Source organism: Balearica regulorum, chromosome 1 (genome assembly GCF_011004875.1).
Source record: "Balearica regulorum gibbericeps isolate bBalReg1 chromosome 1, bBalReg1.pri, whole genome shotgun sequence".
Taxonomy (NCBI): domain Eukaryota; kingdom Metazoa; phylum Chordata; class Aves; order Gruiformes; family Gruidae; genus Balearica; species Balearica regulorum.
In genome coordinates, this window is record NC_046184.1 from 68,291,757 (window position 1) to 68,311,460 (window position 19,704).

The 19,704-nt window shown below is 46.2% G+C and overlaps 2 protein-coding genes across 5 annotated transcripts in view; both read left to right on the top strand.

The window, feature by feature from the left end:
* Nucleotides 1–10,145, top strand: part of WNT5B (Wnt family member 5B) — a 74,721-nt gene extending 64,576 nt beyond the window's left edge. For all 3 annotated transcript variants that reach the window (XM_075757006.1, XM_075756991.1, XM_075756998.1), the window contains exons 4-5: nucleotides 329–621; nucleotides 8,634–10,145. In XM_075757006.1, the coding sequence (XP_075613121.1) occupies nucleotides 329–621; nucleotides 8,634–9,092 (752 nt within the window). In that variant the 3' untranslated portion in view covers nucleotides 9,093–10,145. The remainder of the gene's footprint in view (nucleotides 1–328; nucleotides 622–8,633) is intronic.
* Nucleotides 10,146–17,080: 6,935 nt separating this feature from the next.
* The window catches only part of ADIPOR2 (adiponectin receptor 2), a 49,536-nt gene continuing 46,912 nt past the window's right edge, over nucleotides 17,081–19,704 (top strand). The window contains exon 1 of one of the 2 annotated variants that reach the window (XM_075756980.1): nucleotides 17,081–17,244. The gene's annotated coding sequence lies outside the window, so the exon portion shown is untranslated. The remainder of the gene's footprint in view (nucleotides 17,245–19,704) is intronic. The other variant, XM_075756961.1, reaches the window with a different exon arrangement.

The following is a 19,704-nucleotide window of genomic DNA, read 5'->3' on the forward strand; positions in this document are numbered from 1 at the left end:
CTGGTGTGTGTCAGAAAATCAGATTTGGATTTGATCTTGGTTACATAGAAACTGCCAGCTCTGGACAGTCACTTGACTGGAGCTGTTACTGTGAAATGAAAACAAAAAGGGGATGTGACCATGTGTTGTGACAGTTCCCCCTCTACCAGAACCGGGTGGTGGCCTTGCACTTGACTACACCATTTGTTTGTCCCAGTTAATTCTGTGTACCACTTCAGACCACACCATGTCCTACTGTCTGGAGCTCGTTTGCTTGCTCCTTGCTGTGCATTGCATTTGTTAAATGAGATCTGTCTTGGTTAATTTGGTTCTCACGTCTCTCTCACAGGTAGCCGAGAGACTGCTTTCACCTATGCTGTCAGTGCTGCCGGCGTGGTGAACGCGATCAGCCGGGCTTGCCGTGAAGGAGAGCTCTCCAGCTGTGGCTGCAGCCGGACCGCCCGGCCCAAGGACTTACCCCGAGACTGGCTGTGGGGTGGCTGCGGAGATAATGTGGAGTATGGATATCGTTTTGCCAAGGAGTTTGTGGATGCCAAGGAGAGGGAGAAGAATTATGTGAGAGGTTCAGAGGAGCAGGCTCGCATGCTGATGAACTTGCAGAACAACGAGGCCGGTCGCAGGGTAAGACAAACGCTGACCCTTTCCTCCTCATCAGAGGCAGATTCAGCAGGCTTGAGATAGCGAGATTATCAAACTACTTGGAGATTTGATGAGGGATAGTCTGATGATGTCCCAGTAACCGTGTATGGTCACATTTTCTATGGTTTTGGGAGTATTACAGATAATATTGACAATATGATATTCCAGTTTTAATGGCAGGCTTCTGCTGCCAGTTAAAGCCAGTGAGTTTTCGGGTCTATCGAGATACTGTGTGGCACGTGTGTGCAGGCACGTAAGCCCTTTCCAAATAAACTGGGTGCTGTCATGGCCCACTTTCAAGGTTTGCGTCTCAGAAACTGGCTTCCCAGACCTGCCAAAGTGACAGGCTGGTGGTGAAAAGAAGAATCTGTTGGCATGTGGAGTTCTCTTCTACTGCTGTCATTCAGATTTTTGGGAATACAAGGCCAGGAGCAAACACCGAACCGGGCTACCTCGCTATCTCTGAAACCTATGCCTTGCTAAGTTACCTTGGTATTGGGCAAAATAACTGATTTGCATCTAGGTGACAGACATTTTCTGAGAAGATACACAGTTTTGATCTGGAGACCCCTGGGGATGGAGAATCCATCACTTCCCTTTGTAGTGTGCTACCAGCATTAATCACCCTATTTCAACACTGTGCCTCATTATCATTTGAATTTATCTGGCATCAGCTTCCAATCAGTTCTTTTTCTGACTTTTACAGCTAGATGGAAAAGCCCCTTGGTAGTCAGAATTTCCTCTGCATAGACGTATTTATCTACAGTAATTTATTCACCAATCTTTCTTGACAAACTAGATTGAACACTGAAGACTCTCTCACTTTCAGATATTCTCATCAGCCATCAAATCATTTTCACATCATTTTAGTGTACCCTTTCCAGTTTTCCCATATCCTTTAAGAAACTGGATACCCAGATGACATGCTGGGTTCTAGTACTGGTCTCACCGATGCTGTAAATGTTGGTGAAGTTGCCCCCTTTGTATGCGTTCGCTGTATGCACATTTGCTTTTTACACAATTCTTCTGTCTGAGATTAATAACCTGGAAGGTGTAGCATCATTCATATGCGGTACAACTGTGTAATCCCTATCTCTTTCCAAATGTAGAACAGGAATACTTACTTGAATGTTTCTGCCTTTTCCACAGGATGTTTAAAATTTTTTATCATTCTTTCCTAGTAGTGAGCCTTTCTAAGGTTAATTTTATTTGTAATGCATATGAAAAAATCCTATTAAGTGTACTTAGCCTTGCTCTTTTGCACATTCTTAACTAATATCCTTAGTTTCCTTATCAATTTTCTGCCCTTTTTTCCTTCTAATTGTTACTGAATTATCTTTCCCTTTCCCGTGTAGTGTATGTCTTTCTTTTCTGCATGTAATTTTGGCTTCAGTTTGCCACCAAAGAAGATTTGCTCTGGGTTTTTTGATTGTGAAATCAATGTGTCAGGTTGAAGCATTGCAAATACTCTGTGTTTCTTTTGCAAAATCAGATTGGAGCAAATTTGTAGTAGGTGCAAAACTGTGGACTTGAAAGCTGTAGAATTCAGTGGGTTTTGGTTTGGGGTTGGTTTTGGTTTTGGGCTTGGAAGGGCAGAGGATCTGCATTTGCTTGGAAATGGGGGGCATTCCTTCATGGAGTAGTAGCCTGAAAGTGACATTCTTCTCTGCGTTACTAGCTTTGAACATCTTGTATGTCTGGAGTCATGAACATGAATTACCACAAATAAATACCCTGCCTAAAACAGGGAGTGAATATGTTATGAGCCTTTTTAACAGCCAGTCCTATTGCCTTGTGGGATCCAGAGACAGAATATGGCCAATAGTTTGAGGCGCCAGCCGAACTGTAGTAACACCTGTGTCAGAAGATCAAGTCATAAGATACTTACTCCACAGCATGGATAAAGTTATTGTCTTGTTATTCTTGTTATGGGCAAGAATCTCACTAAGCTGTGATTTCAGATGATGATATGGTTTTAGAGGGAAGAAAGCTTTGTCCTGCTTTAAGGACAGAGCTAAAACAAGTTACGTCCCGCCTTTACTACAGTGCAGGAAGTTGTTTAAATTGTTCTTGGAATGCTGCAGTGCCCGTGCTGCTTTGGACTCCATAGACAAGCTCTCAAGGTGATTTCTGTGTCTCCAGTTAACACAGGACCTGGACAAAAGCTTTCCAAAGGGGCCAGCAAAAGACAATGTTATTTTGAACTTGGGTTTTGTAGAGTCTGTAGGGCAGATGGCCATAGAAAATAAGCTTAGTTTAAAGGAACACAAGTCATTTTAGATTAAATTAAATGGAAGTATAAACCAGTGTGTAATTAAGCTTGTGGATTTCAAAGAACAAACTGATAAACTAAGGGAGCCAGTTAGTAAACTCAGCTGAGGAACTTGATGTGGAGGAGGTCTGGAACTTTTTCAAGTCAAAGATGCTAAAGCCATTACAATTCTGCATGCCAAGCAAGAGGAAAAAGCTTGTAGGAAGAATATCCAGACCTCACTGAATGAATAACTACCACAGAGAAGCTGTTAGGAATAGACCGAGAGCCTACTAAGAATGGAAAAAAAGAATTGATAGCAAATAAATAACGAAAAGCTCTGTCTTAGAAGTCAAGAAGTGTAAAGATGAAGTGAGAACACTAAAAAATCATGCTGAGTCAGACCTTGCAAAGGGTAGTAAAATAAACAATGAAAGTTTTTTAAACTTTGTAAATTGGAGGAGGTTGGACAAAAGGAAGTCGCTAGTCAATGGGGATGGGGCTGAGTCTAAAGATGGAGTAGTTTTCATCCCCAAAGTAAATAAGTGTTTTACTTGGGTCTTCAAGTCAGAATGGGGGACGTTGCTGGTAGAGAGGGGTACCATATGTCTGCTGCACAATGGAGATGTCCTTCTCTGTCCTCGTCACTTCTGCCTAGGGGAGTAAGTGCGCATAGTGTAGATTAAGTCCCCCTGGGACTCTGCAGGATGCCCTAGGGGCAGGCAAGGTCTCTCACAGTAGGCAGTGGCCGATGGTGCTGGCACCCTGTGGGAGCGAGGAGGCAGCTGTCGTGTTCAAACAGGTAGAGGTTACTGAAGTTTGGGGCCAGCAGACCTGGGATGGGTGGGATGGTGCAGGGGGCTGCTGATGGAGGGGAGTTTGGGATTGGGTCAGATGATTCAGATGGGAGTCAAGTGGCAGCAAAGGGTTGGAAAGAACAGAGAGCTCTGGAGTAACTGAGACTGGGGCTTTGAGATGGATTGAGTGGATGAGGATTTGGTGGTAGTGAGGAATGAAGATGTAGGGATTGGGAAAGGAGATGAATATGAAAGGATCTGGAGATGAGACCTGGGATAGCTCTGAGATGGCATTGCCCCCATTCCAGCGTTGTCTGGTCAGGATGGGATTTGACTAGTACAGGGCAGCCTTTCCTCTTGGCTCTTAGAAATATATTAGCATGGGAGCAAAGGAGAAAGGCTGGAAATGGAAATTATCACTACCAAGGTGGCAGCAAAACTCAACGTAAAGCTCTCAAGGGAGTCCCCACTTCCTTTCCTGGCACTCTGAAAGAGCTGGCACCTGGCAGCACAGACAGCGTGACCTTGGGAGCATTTACAGGAGGACCTGGGGGAAAGAATATCTTAGAGGAAGAGGCAAAATGGGAAATAATTTGAGAAGAATTTCTCGAAGATTGATCACTGTCATTTAGAACATCATCATTTTCCTAAAAATCAAAATAGATCTGATAGGTGTCATTTATCTGGACTTCTGTGGGACATTTAATGTATGTCCCACATGGGAAATGCTTGGTTAAATTGGGAAAGGAAAAATGCAGCAGCTATGAGATGAGCAAGAAACTGGTTCAAGGAAAGACGTCAGTAAGTTGTGCGAAAGGATGTATCTTGATCTTAATAGAGCTTAATTAGCAGAGTTCTTCAAGGACTTGCCTTAAGACCAATGCTTAGTATTTTTGGTTTTTTAGCCTCAACACAAGAATTAGGAATGGGCTCATGAAATTTGCTGATGATGCAAAGGCGGCGAGTATTATGAATTCAGAGGAGAATCCAAATTTTGTATAGTGGCTAATGGCATCCAATAAAACAACATTAGGACCATCATTTGAGGTCTTGTATGAAAAATGTTTTTAGTCATTAGGAAACGAGTAGAAAAGAATTGGTTGCAGCAGTCAGCTGCAGATAACTGCAGATATAATGTGGCTCAGAAGGTGGTAAATATCCTATAATGTACTAGGGAAAGTCTTTTCATAAAACATGAGGGAATACTAATGCCATTGTATTAAGCTCTCATGAGGCCCCAAAATATTGTATGTTCTCATATTCCCAAGCAAAATTACCTCAGACTAAAAAAGGCTTGTTATGGCTGACCCAAGGGATAGGAATCTTTTCTTAAGAAAGTGGGCTAGAATAGCTTGCCATGGTTAGTCTAGCAAAGTGAAAGTTGAGAGAGGATATGACTGATGTCTGTGTTAGTGGGAGAAATAATAGGGAAGGAAAAGTACTTTTTAAGCAAAAGGCCAATTTGGCACAATGGCAAATGGGCATAAAGTGAATATATTTAAGCTGGAAATTAGAAAAAGATATTTTATCATTGGAATAGCGATCAGAATAATGGTGGCTGAAAACCTAATTGCTTTTAAAAGGGCACTCTATACATTTAAGGAAAATATTATTTGAAGCGGTGCCTACAATAGCAAGAGATCATACTTAGTATCCAAGGAGGTCCTGTCTAGTCCTGCATTCTTAAACTTCTGAGATTCTGGTTTTGGAAGTAGGAAGGTACATGCGTAACTCCATACTCCGGAAAGTTGGTGCTGAAAGAAAGGAGTACTGGAGACACAGGAATGAGCACTGCTGAGTGACCACCAGGTGCCATCCCACGTACAGCCTCACACCACTTTCCCAGCCAGTTGATGTCTTCTGATTTCTAGGTAGACATTTGGCATGTTCCCTCACTCAGTTTCCTCTGGGTGAGAAAGTTCTCCTTGAACCCTGAGGAGCTCTGGTGGCAGGAGAGAAGATTGTCCTTGCTCTCTGCAGTTCTCAGAAGGAACTGAGAGGGATGGGAGCGGACCAGAGGTCTTTTGTCTTTCAGGCAGTTCTGACCCCATCACCCCTTTGCTCCACATCGGAGTCCTTGTGATGGTGGCTCCTGGCTTTATTGCTCTTGTTTGTTTGTCTTTGGCTGTTATCTCAATATGTCCTCTCCTTCCATCTGTCTTTTTCTTCCAATTGGTCTCCATTATCCTCTCTTATTTCCCCCCATTCCTTATCTGTCGCCCTGTCTGGCGGACTGTGGTAGTCAGTCCTTCTGCGCTGTTTACCCAGTCGGCATATGGCAGGGCTCAGTCATCAGTCACTTGAGGCAGTGCCAGAAGAGCCTGGAAGGGGGTCTGGCTAATTGACCACATAGGAATTCCCCATTAATTCTCTTCCCGTTCCCATTCTTGCAAGAAAAGAATCGGAAGAGAACTTGGGCTTATAGGAAGGGGCTTTTTAAGCCTTTCCATTAGAGGCGTTTTCAACCTGTTTAAGTGGCATGGCCATCGATCAGCCCCTGCCCTCAGAACTGCATGTGGGGTCTGTTATTCTTTACCTTGACCCGAGCCTGGTCAGAGAGGAATTCTCCAATTTCCTCTCCTTTCTCCCCATCCGGGCAGCAAAGGGGGAGAGTGGGAGAGCCATTTAGCAGCTGAAGCTGTGGTTACCTCCGCGGGACGTTGATAGTGGGAGCTGCGGGGGGCTGAGTGGCGCCATGCTTACCTGTGATAACTGGTAGCGTTCGCATTCCCCAGCACAGCTACTACCCACATGGGCCAGATGTTTTGAGCATCAGTTGCTTCAAGCCAAGTCAGAGTGAACTCAGTCCCATGACATTAACTGAGAGGGATCGAGTTGCAGTGTTTTTCTAAAGGAACAAAGCCCAGGATTAGGAAGAATCATAATACTTTATAAAAACACATGCAAGGGCAAAGGAGGCACGAGTGGCCTGGGATTTGACAGAACCATAACCAAAAAGTGCTAACACAAGCTCATAACGAGCAGGCTGGCAATGCAGTGAGGATATAGTGAGTGTCTGGGGCTCGGGAAATTCAGCTGTAGCTCTGTCTGGTTATAGTACAGCAGGAATCCTTAAGTAACGGTGTGGTTGGTCCTCCGCAGCCGTAGTTCGATCCAAGACAAGTGCTTAACTCCCAGCCTGTAGCTGTTACATTGCGCCGTGAGGGATTGCCTCAGTAAATCGAGCTCCGAGGAGCTGAACTAAAGCTTCTCTGTTTTAAGTACTCCATTGACTTTCTTGGGAGCTGGATCGGCCTCCATGTGATTTAGCCATTAAGCCAAATTGAATCTTCGCTAGCTGTCAAAAGCACTAGAAGTTAGTTAGACCAGGAGTAACCAGTTATGAAGGAGAACTCTGACCTCTTGCTGCTGGTCCAGAACATAGTTGTAGGCAGAAGGTTTTGCTTGCAGTATGCTCAGTTGCCTTAATCATCTTCTCCTCGGCAAGCAAAGCCGGGGAGCTTTCTTCTGTGTCGGTGAGGCAGGCAGAAAAGAAACCTCAGTGTTTGGCTGCTTTCTTCAGCAGTAAACCTGGCCAGAAGACATATGGCCATCTCCTTCAGGACATCCTAGTTTTTTCTCATGTCCCTTGATCTCCCCCAGCAGATACAGCTGGTTGTAATTCTGCAGGTGATGCCAAACAGCTCAGCTCGAGACGTGGGATCTGGCAGAGGCAGTGCCCTGCGAACGTGCAGGCTGCAGGATGGCCACGGGAGAACAGGTGTGAGCCTGATGGTGAGAGCGAGAGGAGCACAGGCCGGGCGGACAAGCTGCTGTAACACAGCGTAGCTCCGATGGCATGAGGATGCCAGCTCGTCGCTTGGCAAACTTTGTCAGAGCCTGAGTGCTGACGGGATCTCACGTAACATGCAGCTTTGTACCTGTCCCTGAAATTAGGGAAAGAACAAACCCAGCCTGCATTTTTGGTTTATTTTGAGTGTTGTTATTCTAGAATATTTTTCAGTATTTCTCTCTCCCAACTAGAGTGGGGAGGAGGAGAAAAGAGTTATCCTTTACATCATGTACCTGCTCTGGTCAGGGTTTAACGATCACTGGCCTAAATTTTGAAGACTATTTGTTCATTTTTATGCCGGATTTTTAGGGTTATGATGCATCTACAGCCCCTGCAGACTCCTGAAAACATAGCTGAAAGTGTCTCGGAAAAGAGAACACGGAAAGTTTGCATTTGCCGTTTAAAATGTTATGCCCTTCTGCCTGGCGAGAGTCCTGTTAGCGCAGGGACATGTCTGGACACAAGATGGCGCAGGTTTGCAGTGGGGCCTTGCGGCTCAGCGCCTGCTTAACACCTCCAGCAGCAGCTCCAGTGTGGAGGTGTTCGTCTTTCCCACCACCCCCCCTCCTTGCTCCTCTCTGTAAAGCGATGCCTCCTCTGAGCACTGCCCCTGAACGAGCTCTTCTCAGCAGAGATGGAGGGAAAGGGTGTGGGTCCATGGATTTATGTCAAAAGGATGCAGGTGTATCCCTCGAACGATAGCATCGTTTCCCAGTGCGGGTGGTAGGAAATGGGCAGGGTCCCAGGTGTCCCCTTTGTTCCCTTTTCGCAGGTCTGGAGGGAAAAGCATGCAATGCCGTGGTGGTCCATGAGACTGGGGGAATTTCCAGAGTCTGCACGGAGAGGACTCTTCCCTTTTTCCTCCTCTTGACCCTGCTGTCGAGTCAGAAATCTGCCAGGGGAAAAGAAGGTGGGGTGGGGAAGTCATGTTTGGAGGCAATGTGACCAGAAATAGAAATATTTAGGGAACAAGAGCACAGCAGTCGCAACAGGAGGAAGAGGAGACTTTTGTCTCTTCTGAAGGGCAAAACAACAGATAGTGGGCGATAATCAAAGCAGTTATGAAAACATGATGAATTCATTGTAATTAGGCCAGCTGCCAGTGCAGCAGGAATAAACGCAGCTCTGCCTGATTGCACTTCTTTTCCCGCAGGCTGTGTACAAGCTGGCGGATGTGGCCTGCAAGTGCCACGGTGTGTCGGGCTCCTGCAGCCTCAAGACCTGCTGGCTGCAGCTGGCTGACTTCCGCAAGGTGGGCGACCTGCTGAAGGAGAAGTACGACAGTGCCGCTGCCATGAGGATCAGCCGCAAGGGCAAGCTGGAGCTGGTGAACAACCGTTTCAACATGCCGACGCAAGAGGACCTGGTCTACGTCGACCCCAGTCCGGACTATTGCCTGCGCAACGAGACCACTGGCTCGCTGGGCACCCAGGGTCGACTGTGCAACAAGACCTCAGAGGGCATGGATGGGTGCGAGCTGATGTGCTGCGGACGGGGTTATGACCAGTTCAAGAGCGTCCAGGTGGAGCGTTGCCACTGCAAGTTCCATTGGTGCTGTTATGTCAAGTGTAAAAAGTGCACAGAGATCGTCGACCAGTACGTCTGTAAATGAAGAGAGCCACCAAAGCAACAAATCTATATTATATAAATCTATATAAATATATTTTATATTTGTATAAATAAACAGATGATGATAATAATTAAAGAAGCTTATTTAAGAGACATTTTGGTTTTGAAATTTCCCCCATCAGGCCGGCTGGTTTGCCATTCTTTCAGTTCTGCTGGGGAGTTTGCCTTTGGGTGCATCCCTCCTTGAGTGTTCCAGCCAGGGTGAAGAGGCAGAGGAGATGCTGACAAAGTGAGCTCCCCCCTGCGCACAGGCAGACGCTATTTCATTACAGAAACAAAGCCAGCAAGAAGAAGAGTGGTTTCCTTCTGCTCTCTCATTGGCAAATCTCAGCATTTTGCATAGTTATTGCACATCTGAAATTACAGCCAGACGTGGGTGAGTCCTAGTTGTCTGAGTTTCAAACCCTGTCACACCACTAAACCCACTGGGGAATTTGGAACCAATTCTTGGTCCCTTTAAAGGGCTTTGTCACATTAGAGGGAAGGTTAGTCAGGGCTCCTCTACAAGAATGTCACTTAAAATCCAGAGTCCCATAAACCATTCCTGGATGCTGCACAGACCACAATGTGGTGGAGGAAGGTTTACAACCTGCTGTTGTGATGAAGGAAGCTGTGACCTCTGGCTGACCAGTGCACAGCCTGGGGTCCCCGTGAAGCAAGCACCTAGCTCTTGTGTACCGCCTGGGCAAAGGGGAATCTGTCCAGCTCAGACTACATGGCTATGGGCATGAGGGAGACTTTTTTTTTTTTTTTTTTTTTTTTTTAATCCCATGCTGAAACTTAATTTGTCAATATAGAGGAGAAGCTGCCGGTGCTGAGGGACATTTGCAAAGGCAATATACTTCCTATTTTGTCAGTAGAAATAAGTATTGCATGCACACACATGCATACAACTGCATAAGCACTCCTCATACTGCTGCTGGTTTTCCTCTTTGAAGTGGATGCAGGTGGTCACCTTGTTCAGCTCTATTAAATCCTCCTCACCACCATCCCAGATGTATAGTTTGTCTATAATATTAAACACCCCTCAATGACATTTCTCTCCCTCTGTTGCTTGTATATATGTGTGTTTTTGTTTTATTCTTTTGGTGGGGTCTCTTACATTTTGCTGCTCTGTATTTCAGAGTCCAGGGGCCATGAGCTAACCACAGATACGTTTGCTCCCAGAATGTGGGTGTATGTTCACTGATGGAAGTCTTTTCTGTGTTTTTCCTTGGTAATAAAGGAGTATAATAAAATTGTACTAGGGCAGAAGGTATTACCAAAGTCTGCTAATCAGTCTTACCACGTTGGGATTTTAGTAGAATCCAATTCATAAAGCAGGGAACAAATGCTGTTTCTAGCATAAGACATTTCCTGTGCCTCTCAGCATCTGCAGAGTTCATTTGCAGTCAGAACAATCAAGAGAAGCCAGTCCCCAAAATATAAGGGTTTGCTAATATACATTCCCTTTGTTACTTACATCCAAGGGTGTTGTTCAGGGTTTTTTTTCTGTAAATTTCAAAATGAGCAAAATATGCCAATAAGCAAAGAGCCAGTTGTGAAGATTATTATTTTTATATTAAACCGCTGTTTCTTATAAAGCATTGCAGTTTGACAGATTCCACCATTTCAACCACCAGAGAAGAATTTATATGTACCTTTCATACTTCAAATATTTGAGGAGTCCAGAAAAGCACAAGGAAGAAAAATTATGTTTAATAATTAGGAGCTGTTGTTTTTTTAAACCAATGTGTCCAGTTTTGGGTTTTTTTTTTTTAATCCAACAGGCAATATATTTGCTGGCATCCCAGAATGCAGTTTCTTGGAATATAAACAGTGGCCTAGATTTATTTTATTATAAAAAATCCAAAGCCAGTGGTATTGTAATTCAAAGTAACGGAAATAGTTTTCCATGCATGGAAAAAATGTGAGTGCAATCGCCCGATCCAACTCCCATTAAACTTCAGTGGGAGCTGGACTGAGCCCAAGATCGGATCAAATGTGTGAGCTATTCACTCTTGGGATACTATGTGTTTCTAGCCCTGTAATAAAACTTGCTCTACCTTGGATACATCTAAAAAAGACCTTTCCTCCCACCACTTTCACCTCATGTTCTTGTCCATCCTCATTGCGTCAGTACTTAAAGGTGTCAGCTATTTGTATATGACACCCTCAGGCATTGTTAATGTGTCTAATAATTCAAAGTTATTTCATTTGGCTTTTCTGATAAAGACCACACATTTAAGGGAGTGGCAGCTCTCCTTGCAGTTTGGTACCACAATTAATTTTGTGGGTGTAAACAACTTTGGGAGCGGAAAAGTTGGCATTGTTAGGGCTACTATTCATCTGGCTGTCCCTGGGTATGTCCTTCTTTTTCCACCTAAAATGTTGTCTGGATGGAAAAAAGATGATTTTTGGCCTTTTGTCCCAGTACTCTGGACCTCTGGCAGCCTGGTTGGAGCCCGCAGTTCCTATTGCACTGGGACCATATAGTGATAGGAGAGAAGTAATCATTGGATTTCTTTCCTTTCCCCTTGTACCTCCTCCTTCTTCTTCTTTTTTTTTTTTTTTTTTTTTTTAACAAGACCTAGGTTGCAGTCTTCTCGACTTTCTGGGAGTTTTGTATCCAAAAATTTGATCCTGCTAAACTCGAGCTTAAAACTTAATTTCTATGGCGCCCACACATAAAAGAACCTCCTTAGGGTGGTAGTAAGTATAAAATAAAAGCACAGCCGGTTTGGTTTGATGCAAAGCCAAAGAAAGTCAAACAGAAAGCTGAACTGCTGCTTTACCATGAAAGTTAAAAAGTAGTGTATTTTAACTTGTGCCTTGTTAGATGCACAAAGCAGTAGAAGGATGGAAGGGTGGGGAGCTGAACTTGATTTTGAGCTCTGCCGATTATCTGCTTTGTAATCTTCAAGAAGTTACTTAATTTCTTTGCATTTTAGCCTCCAGCCTCCTGTATGAAATGAGGAGCAGAATGCCTCCTTTTTCTTTCAAGCTCTTTGAGAAATATGGCTGAAAAAACCCGTAATTGAAGGCCTACCCTCTACGCTCATTAACTCCGGCAGGCAGACAGCTGTATCCCCATTGTGCGGGGACATGCTCAATTCGGGACAAAGAGGCTCAGCAGCACCTCGGAGGCTCAGATGCTCGGAGGTGGTTGCTGGGGGGCTCAGCAGGAGCCTCGGAGGGTCTGTTGCAGTGAAACCCTGCTCCGGCACAACACTGGAGTAAAGACTGTTCTACAAAAGCGAGGTGAACTCAGGGCTTGTTTATTTATGGGTACTGAATATCTTGTAGCAAGAGGAAGTTAGCCTGGTTTCTGAATCAAATACCTGCCTGCTCAAATTCTGTTTGCAGTTCATATGGATAAGATATTCACACAATACGCTATTATATAGTGTGTGCTGGTAACCGGCTGCGACATTCCAACCCTGAAGTCACTGCACTTCGAGGCTGATAGAAATGACCACCCGTAAGTCACGTAAAACTAAAATATTTTGGAGTTAAAGGTGCTATGCAAATACACGCTTATTGCAAGTCAGTGAACATCAGCTCCTAAACAGAGCAGAACAGGATGCAAATCTGTCATCATTTTCCAACTGGCTAGTAATACATAAGTTATAACGTGAATGAATGAGGCCTTAGTATGTTCTGCTGCAAGGTAAGCTAAGCAATAGCAGATCGCAGAACAAACAAAAACTTTCATTTGATACTAATTATGGTGAAAAGACTGGACTCTAGGCCACTTGCATTGTTCAGAGGCTCCCATTCTTTGTCTCCAAGAAGTCTGTGCCTACCCAGAGCTCAGTGTAACAGAGGGATTGCTGGCTTTTGCAATTCAGGAAACAGCCAAGTTGAACCCAGACACGCAGCATGAGTCTAACTTACACTTTCCGTACGGACCCCAGTTTTGTAGCCCTGACTGTGCACAAATGAAGCAGATCGTGTTCAGTCATATAAAATCAAACATGCAAGGGTCTCTCTCTGCTTACTCGGCCGCATCCAGGGAGAAGCCTAGTAGGTTTAAATTACGCTGTGGGAGCAATTCCTAATCATCTGTGGCTACAGAAATATAGACAGTATTTTCATCAGATGACACAGACACAGAACATCCCAAGGAGCCCTTGGGAAATACCTTCCAGCAACTAAAGGGCATTTCTCAAGTGTCTGTCACAAGGTTTTCCAGAACCTACTGCTTATATGGTCATTCACTTTCATTTAGCTTTTGTTTAACCACATTTCAAGTTAAATAGATTCTAGAAGATAATCTATGAAATCAAGTTCACTGAATGGCAGGCTCTGAAGGACCTGTCATATGACAGTGAGTAGATGTGAACATAATCTTGGATCCCCTTCTCCTCAAAGGTAGATTCTGGCTACATCTAATCCATGGGACCCAGAGCTGTGTCCCGTCTCCCTGGTCTAGACGCATATCCTGGCCATGTCCTAACTCCCTGCCAGGGCAGTGTGGGCACCAATACCCCGTGTGCAAAGGCTGATGGATGCAGAACCGTCAAGCGGGCTCCAGCTCCAGTGTAGATAGCTGGTGGCCTTGGGACTAGGCCACGTTGTGAGCATACCAGCTCTCAAATCTAAATATAATCAGCCTCAAAGATCAGCAAAACAGATTTCTGTGGCCAACAGAACACATACCAGAAAGGACAAAAAGAATCATGATCAGTCATTGTAAATCCCAAAAGAACAATAATAAAAAAAACCAGTATGATGCAATGATCACAGCATGCTCATGCCTTCAACTCATTGTCAATCTGCAGGGCCTGAAGCTGTTACTATACCCTCTTTTTTCTTAGCTCTGTTTAAGTAACAGTTTAAATCTATTTTTTTGCATTAGGATACAAAAAGGCGTGACTTACAGCATTTCCTCAAACAGGGAAAGGGGGAACAAACAGTCGGGTCAGAAGAGCTCCTCCTGCGAGTACGGATAAAATGCAGCAGCCATAAAACAGACTACTAAATATTGCCCTGTGGCACTTAGGTTGGACACCTGCCCTAAGTGTCCCAGATACCTCTCCATGCTGCCTGCCCAAAGCAAGCTGCTTCTGATGGCCCCGTGGTACCGGCAACAGCTCTGTCTGTTTGGAAGGCTGCAGCAAGCACCAGGCTTCGGCAGCATCACAGAGCGTGCAGTGAGGGTCAGGCCCTCGGTGCGTTGGGAGGGGAAGAAGACTCTGATACGGAAGGAAATGCAAAGAGAATGAGCAGGCACTGCTCTACTGAGGGGTAGGAAGGTGATGGTATCTCCCCCAGGTCCTGTCCCCATTAGCGCTGCCCCGTGGTGCTGTCACACGGTGGCTGCCATCCTGGGGAATTCAGGAGGGAGCTGCTCAAGTATGTTTGCCAGTGCAGATGAAGCAGTTTAAAGGCGTGCAGAAATAAGGCATATCCTGGGAAGAAAAAAAAAAAAAAAAAAAAGTTCCAAGCAGGCTCTTCCTTACCCCAGGGCAGTTTTATTCTGAATCATAATTCGTCTTTTGCCTCTTCCTAAAGTGCCATATAGCTGTGTCACTCCTTCGCATGACTGCAAGAGCATCACAATGACGCGCAATGGGCAGGATGAGGCACTGCCATGCAAGGACACATTAAAATCCTGCCTTTTGGGGGGAGGGGGGGAGCGGGGAATAAAAAGATGTGAGGTAGACCTAGTGTCACTTAATGACTGTCACAGTCACTGTGCTGGAGCTAATTGCAGTCCTGCCTCATTCACAGCCCCGAGGAGCCATTACCTTTCTTGGGCTGAGAAAACATCTCAACCAGGTTTTTAGAGCGGCAGCCCTCCGCAATTCCCTGTGACGAGTCTGGCCAGTCTCAGTTTCATTTACCACAGGCAAATTCATTCTCTCTTGCTCGGGAAGAGCAATGTTCAGTTAACTAATGACTTGCCAACTTTCACAAAGCACAGGGCTATGTATTTAGGACAAAAACATTCAGAGATGGAATTAAGGCAATGGACGTTTTATATTAATGCTGTGATTTCTAAGAATTATCTGTAAATGCCCAGGAAGTACATCACTCTGTTTAAAATGTGTCTTTCTGGATGAAGACTTTGCAGAGCACAGCTTTCCTTTTCGATTTCCAGGCTCTCAAACCCGAATAAACCATCCTAATTCCTTGTATTTAATATTTAATGAAACAGTACACCTATCTCAATTTCCCTCTTAATTGGCTGAGTACATATTAAGCTATGGTGCCAGGAAATGACAGACAAAAATGACATGCAGTTTTCATATATATTTTTTGTCAATGGAGCTCAAAATATTTTAAAATTATTAACGCCATTTTACAGATGAAATACTGAAAGACGGGGCAGGAAATACTTCATCCGTCAGGCACAGGGTGGAGCTGGAGCAGACGCTGCAGCTGCTACTCTGTGCTGCTGCCCGCTGGCCGTCAAAATACATTTTGATTGATGAAACTGTAAATACATGTTAATAGTGCAACTGTGATGTTCAGTAACTACCTTTCTCCCTTCGCAATAATAAAGACTTTAATGAATGTGTGAGGTGGGACCTATTTTAAAGGAGACAGTAGGGAATCATAGTTTTATAAACAGAATTTTAAGGACTGGCCAGTAGGTACTTAATGTTGGTGGGTATCAGGGGTCAAAACATTTAGAATACTAATTTATAGGGATAATTTTGCTTCCATCAACGATCTTGTTCACAGTCACTGGTTTGAGCTAAAACTTCTGGGTGTGGGTACAAGTGTATTGGAGCGTGGCTCAGCGAAGCACTGAACTGCACAGAGCCACACAAACCACACAAGTCCTCCCAGGTCAGCCAATTGTTCTTGGCATTTCAGGACTGTCCTCTAACAGGACAGCGTTTCCATAGTGTTTTGACTAGTGTCACTGTACAACACGTGGGCTTAGGGCTTCCACCATTTTCCCCAAGAACACGAGATTTCCACATCACATAGGTTTTCCTGCTGTTCTGCCTACATTTCCCGTTACTTAGAGGAACTTGTTCCCTTTGGTGTTGCCTCTCTGTGCCTCTACATCAGACAGACATAGGTGTTCGGGCCCTGTCACGAGAGCCAGGCTTCCCACACGCCTCCAGCAGCATCCGGCCTGGTAACGCCGTATGGTTTCCATCATCTTTCTGGTGTTGCACCTGCTGTGGCCTCCCCACCCCGTGCCATGCCCCGGCGCATGCAGGTCAGTCCCAAGCGTTAAAACCCGGTCCAGTGGAGCCTCTTCCCCTTTCAGCAGGACCTGTGGCAGCCACCGTGACCCCAGGGGACGCTTTGCACCCTCCCACCCTAGTGAGTTTTGCAGTGCCTCTCTCGCTTGCATGACTCCGTGCTGTCACCACAAGTGGCGCCTCTCGGGCCCCTTTCCGTCACGCGTGTGGGAAGGGCTGCGGTGGCCTGGGGTTTCCTGTGACACCGCTTTTCACCTCTCGGGCCCCTTTCCGTCAGGCGTGCGGGAAGGGCTGCGGTGGCCTGGGGTTTCCTGTGACACCGCTTTCTGCAGGAGAGGATGACGCCTACCCAGAGCCCAGAGGAAGCGGTGTCACAGGAGAACACCCCGCCACCCCGCTGCCCGCCGCTGGGGGCAGGGAGCTCCGCCGCTCGCCTCTCCGGGAGGTAGGACGGATGTGCCCACGGGCCCGGCCCTTTCTGAGGGGCTGCCGGCCCCCCCCGCCCCGCCACCAACCGCCCCTGCCACGGCAACCGTCGCACACGCGCTGGCCCGCGCCAGCAGAGAACAAAAGCCCGCGCAAACGTCTCTCGCTTCCCTCAGCCAATCAGAGCCAGCTCCTGCCGGCGGGTACGGCGCGGGGCGGGGGGGGGGGCGCACGCCTCGTTTCCTCAGCCTGCGCGGCCCCTGGCGGACGGGCATCCCGTGCGCCTGCGCGGACCGGCGGCGGCTGCCCCTCCCTGACTACATTTCCCAAGATGCAGCCGGCGGCGCTCCCCACGCCTCCTTCCGGCGTGCTGTGCGCAGGCGCGGTGGGGTGTCCCGTATTGGTGGCGAGGGCCTCGTGCGATGATGACGCTCTAGGGCAAGGAGGAGGCGATAAGGCCGGGGAGGTGGCGGCGGCGGCAGCGGTTGCCGCAGGAGGGGGGCGGCGCGGGGCGGCGGGCAGCACCTCGCGGGCGCCGGGGCGGGCGCCGGCCGTTGCCAGGTGAGTGCCCGTCGCGTGCCCGTCGCGTTCCGTTCCTCACCGGAGGGGCTGCGCGGCCCGGGCGCCGCCCGCGGGGCTGGGGGTCCCGGCCCGGCCCGGGCGTCCGCCCGCTCGGTGGGGCGGCGATGGGGGAAGCCCCCGCAGCAGGAAGGGCGCCTCGTTCCCTCCCGCCGCTCCCCGGAGAGGGTGGTGAGGCGGTGGTCGGGGCCGCGGTTGACCTCGGCGCGGGTGGGTGGCCGGGGTGTTGGGGGAAGGCCGGCGGTGGGCGCTGCCCTCGGCCGGGGCCGGGTTTTGTCGGTGCGGCGGGGAGCGGGCCCTGCGGGCGGTTGGCCGGGGGCAGAAGCGAGGCGGGCTTGTGGTCAGGGTGTTTGCTGAGGGGCACGAAGGAGCAATTGCAGCGCTCGGCTGGAGGAGGCTTTAGGCCAGTGAAGCACTCGTAAGTGGGTCAAGAGCGCTGTAAGTGGGTCTTGTTTGTAGCTTTCTGTACGCTTGTTGCTTCTCGGGACAGGGAAGTCTGCTGCTGCTCCTTAAATTTCTGTTACGGAGGTGATAAGAACAATAACTCCTCTGCTCGCACAGTATGGGAACCTTGCCTTGCCCACTTACTAGTCAGTATGTGTTTATATGTATGTATCTATAAACACTGGAGTTATCAACGCTAGATAATGTAAATATTCGTCACTAGTGTAACCACAGTTTGGATGTTCCCAAGTGACAGTTAAATAAACTTTTTAAAAAGATTTTTTTTTTTCTGAGAGAATCGGGTATTCATCTCTTGTTTGCTTAGGATGAGCAACAAAGACGTTGAAACATGTAATCGACTAGAAGACAAAGAAGATATGACAGCTGTTGTCCTTTCTGAGCTTTTCAGGCAGTGTTGGTTTCTTTTTGTGTCTGTCTTAGCCTTACAAATCAGTTGATTTAGTGGCTTTAGTAGGTGTGTGTGTTGGCATTTGTTTAAGAAGACCATTAATATTAAATTATAACTTTTTTGACATGTAGGCTTTGTCGCTTTGTGTATGTAAACTATCATATGTACCTGTCACATAGCAGAAAAGCTTTTAGGTACTACTTTTTTAAAGATACATTTTGTTCTTAGTGCAACATTGAAGTTCTTCAGGCAGTTGAATTGTCTCTTGTATTGCAGCTGTGTTGTGTATTTTTAAAGTGAACCAGATTTTATAAAATTGGTCAGATCGTGTGGGCAAACCCTTCTGGGCATAATATGGTTTTCAAGAGTTGAAGTCTTAATGTGTAATTTAAACTCTTGTTTTCACTCACTTGCTGTAGTCAGTGCAAGGGAGTATTAAATTCCTGGTTCTGTCCTGGCTGTGGTCTTCACAGATCTGTTCTGGAAGTCATTGAAGAGCTCTGTACTGCACAGTCTTCTCTCTCAGTACTGTTGTAAAATCCCCGGCTTTCAGAGGCCTTTTTGTAGTATTTCAGTAGCGAGGTGCTTGCTTTCTACAGAACCTTAATGAGACTACTTCAAATTTGGTGGTAGCTGCTTTAACAGAGGAAAATATGCTTATGAGTGACAGAAGTAGATGTTGTGTCATGGAATTATGGGCACAGTGCGGTCACAAAACACAGCCTGTTTTCCTTGTTATCTTCAGCTGTGAGCTAATATTGTTTATACAAGAAAGGAAGTGATTGTGTTTGGGATTTGTTTTTCCTTTTCATGTAGGGATACTGGCCAGTTCCAGTTATGAAGATTTTATGTTGTGGCTCTTATGTTATAACTTACTATATGTAAACTTCAGCTGTACTGGGACACTGATGTGTCTTAGTAGGCAACGTGAAAGAAGTTCATTGTTGTGTTGGAAGTGTAAGATTATTTGATAAAATATGGAAATGATTCCCTTGCCTGAGGTGACAACCAAATATGGTTAAATAAGCCTGTGGATAAGGTTGTTGGCAGCTTCATGGTGAAAGCTGTAGAGAATAATTGCTAATGTGGAAAACTGAATCAGAATTAGTGAAGGAGGAGTTTAAAAGCATCCTAACTCAGTCCAGGTTTTCAAAATGATGCTTTCTGAGTATAAATCTGATACACTCTTCCCCTTCACACTAGATTATTTTTTTGTATTTTTGCCATACTTCTTAAGCAAAACCTTTCATGGTGAAAATTTCTTCAACAGATTCTCTATTATATGTATGTTCTCAAACATAAATATAAAATGTGGTGAGTATAGGAGCTTAAATTCTATCAGGTCTTCAAGAGACCCAGACGCAAACAAAGGGCTCCCTCTTCCCCCCGCCCCGTCTTTGCATTGATGGAGTTGTATCAGTGCTGTTGAACTGGTGGTGTTACTGCTAGTTTGCTCAAGCGTCTACGGAGCGTGCTTTTGGCAATTGTGGGTGAGATTCAGACTTGAAGCCTGACTTCTGAATACAGGATAAAAAGGCTGGAGTTTGAAAAGCCTGTGCTTGCTCTAGGCAAGAGTTTCTGTTGATTGG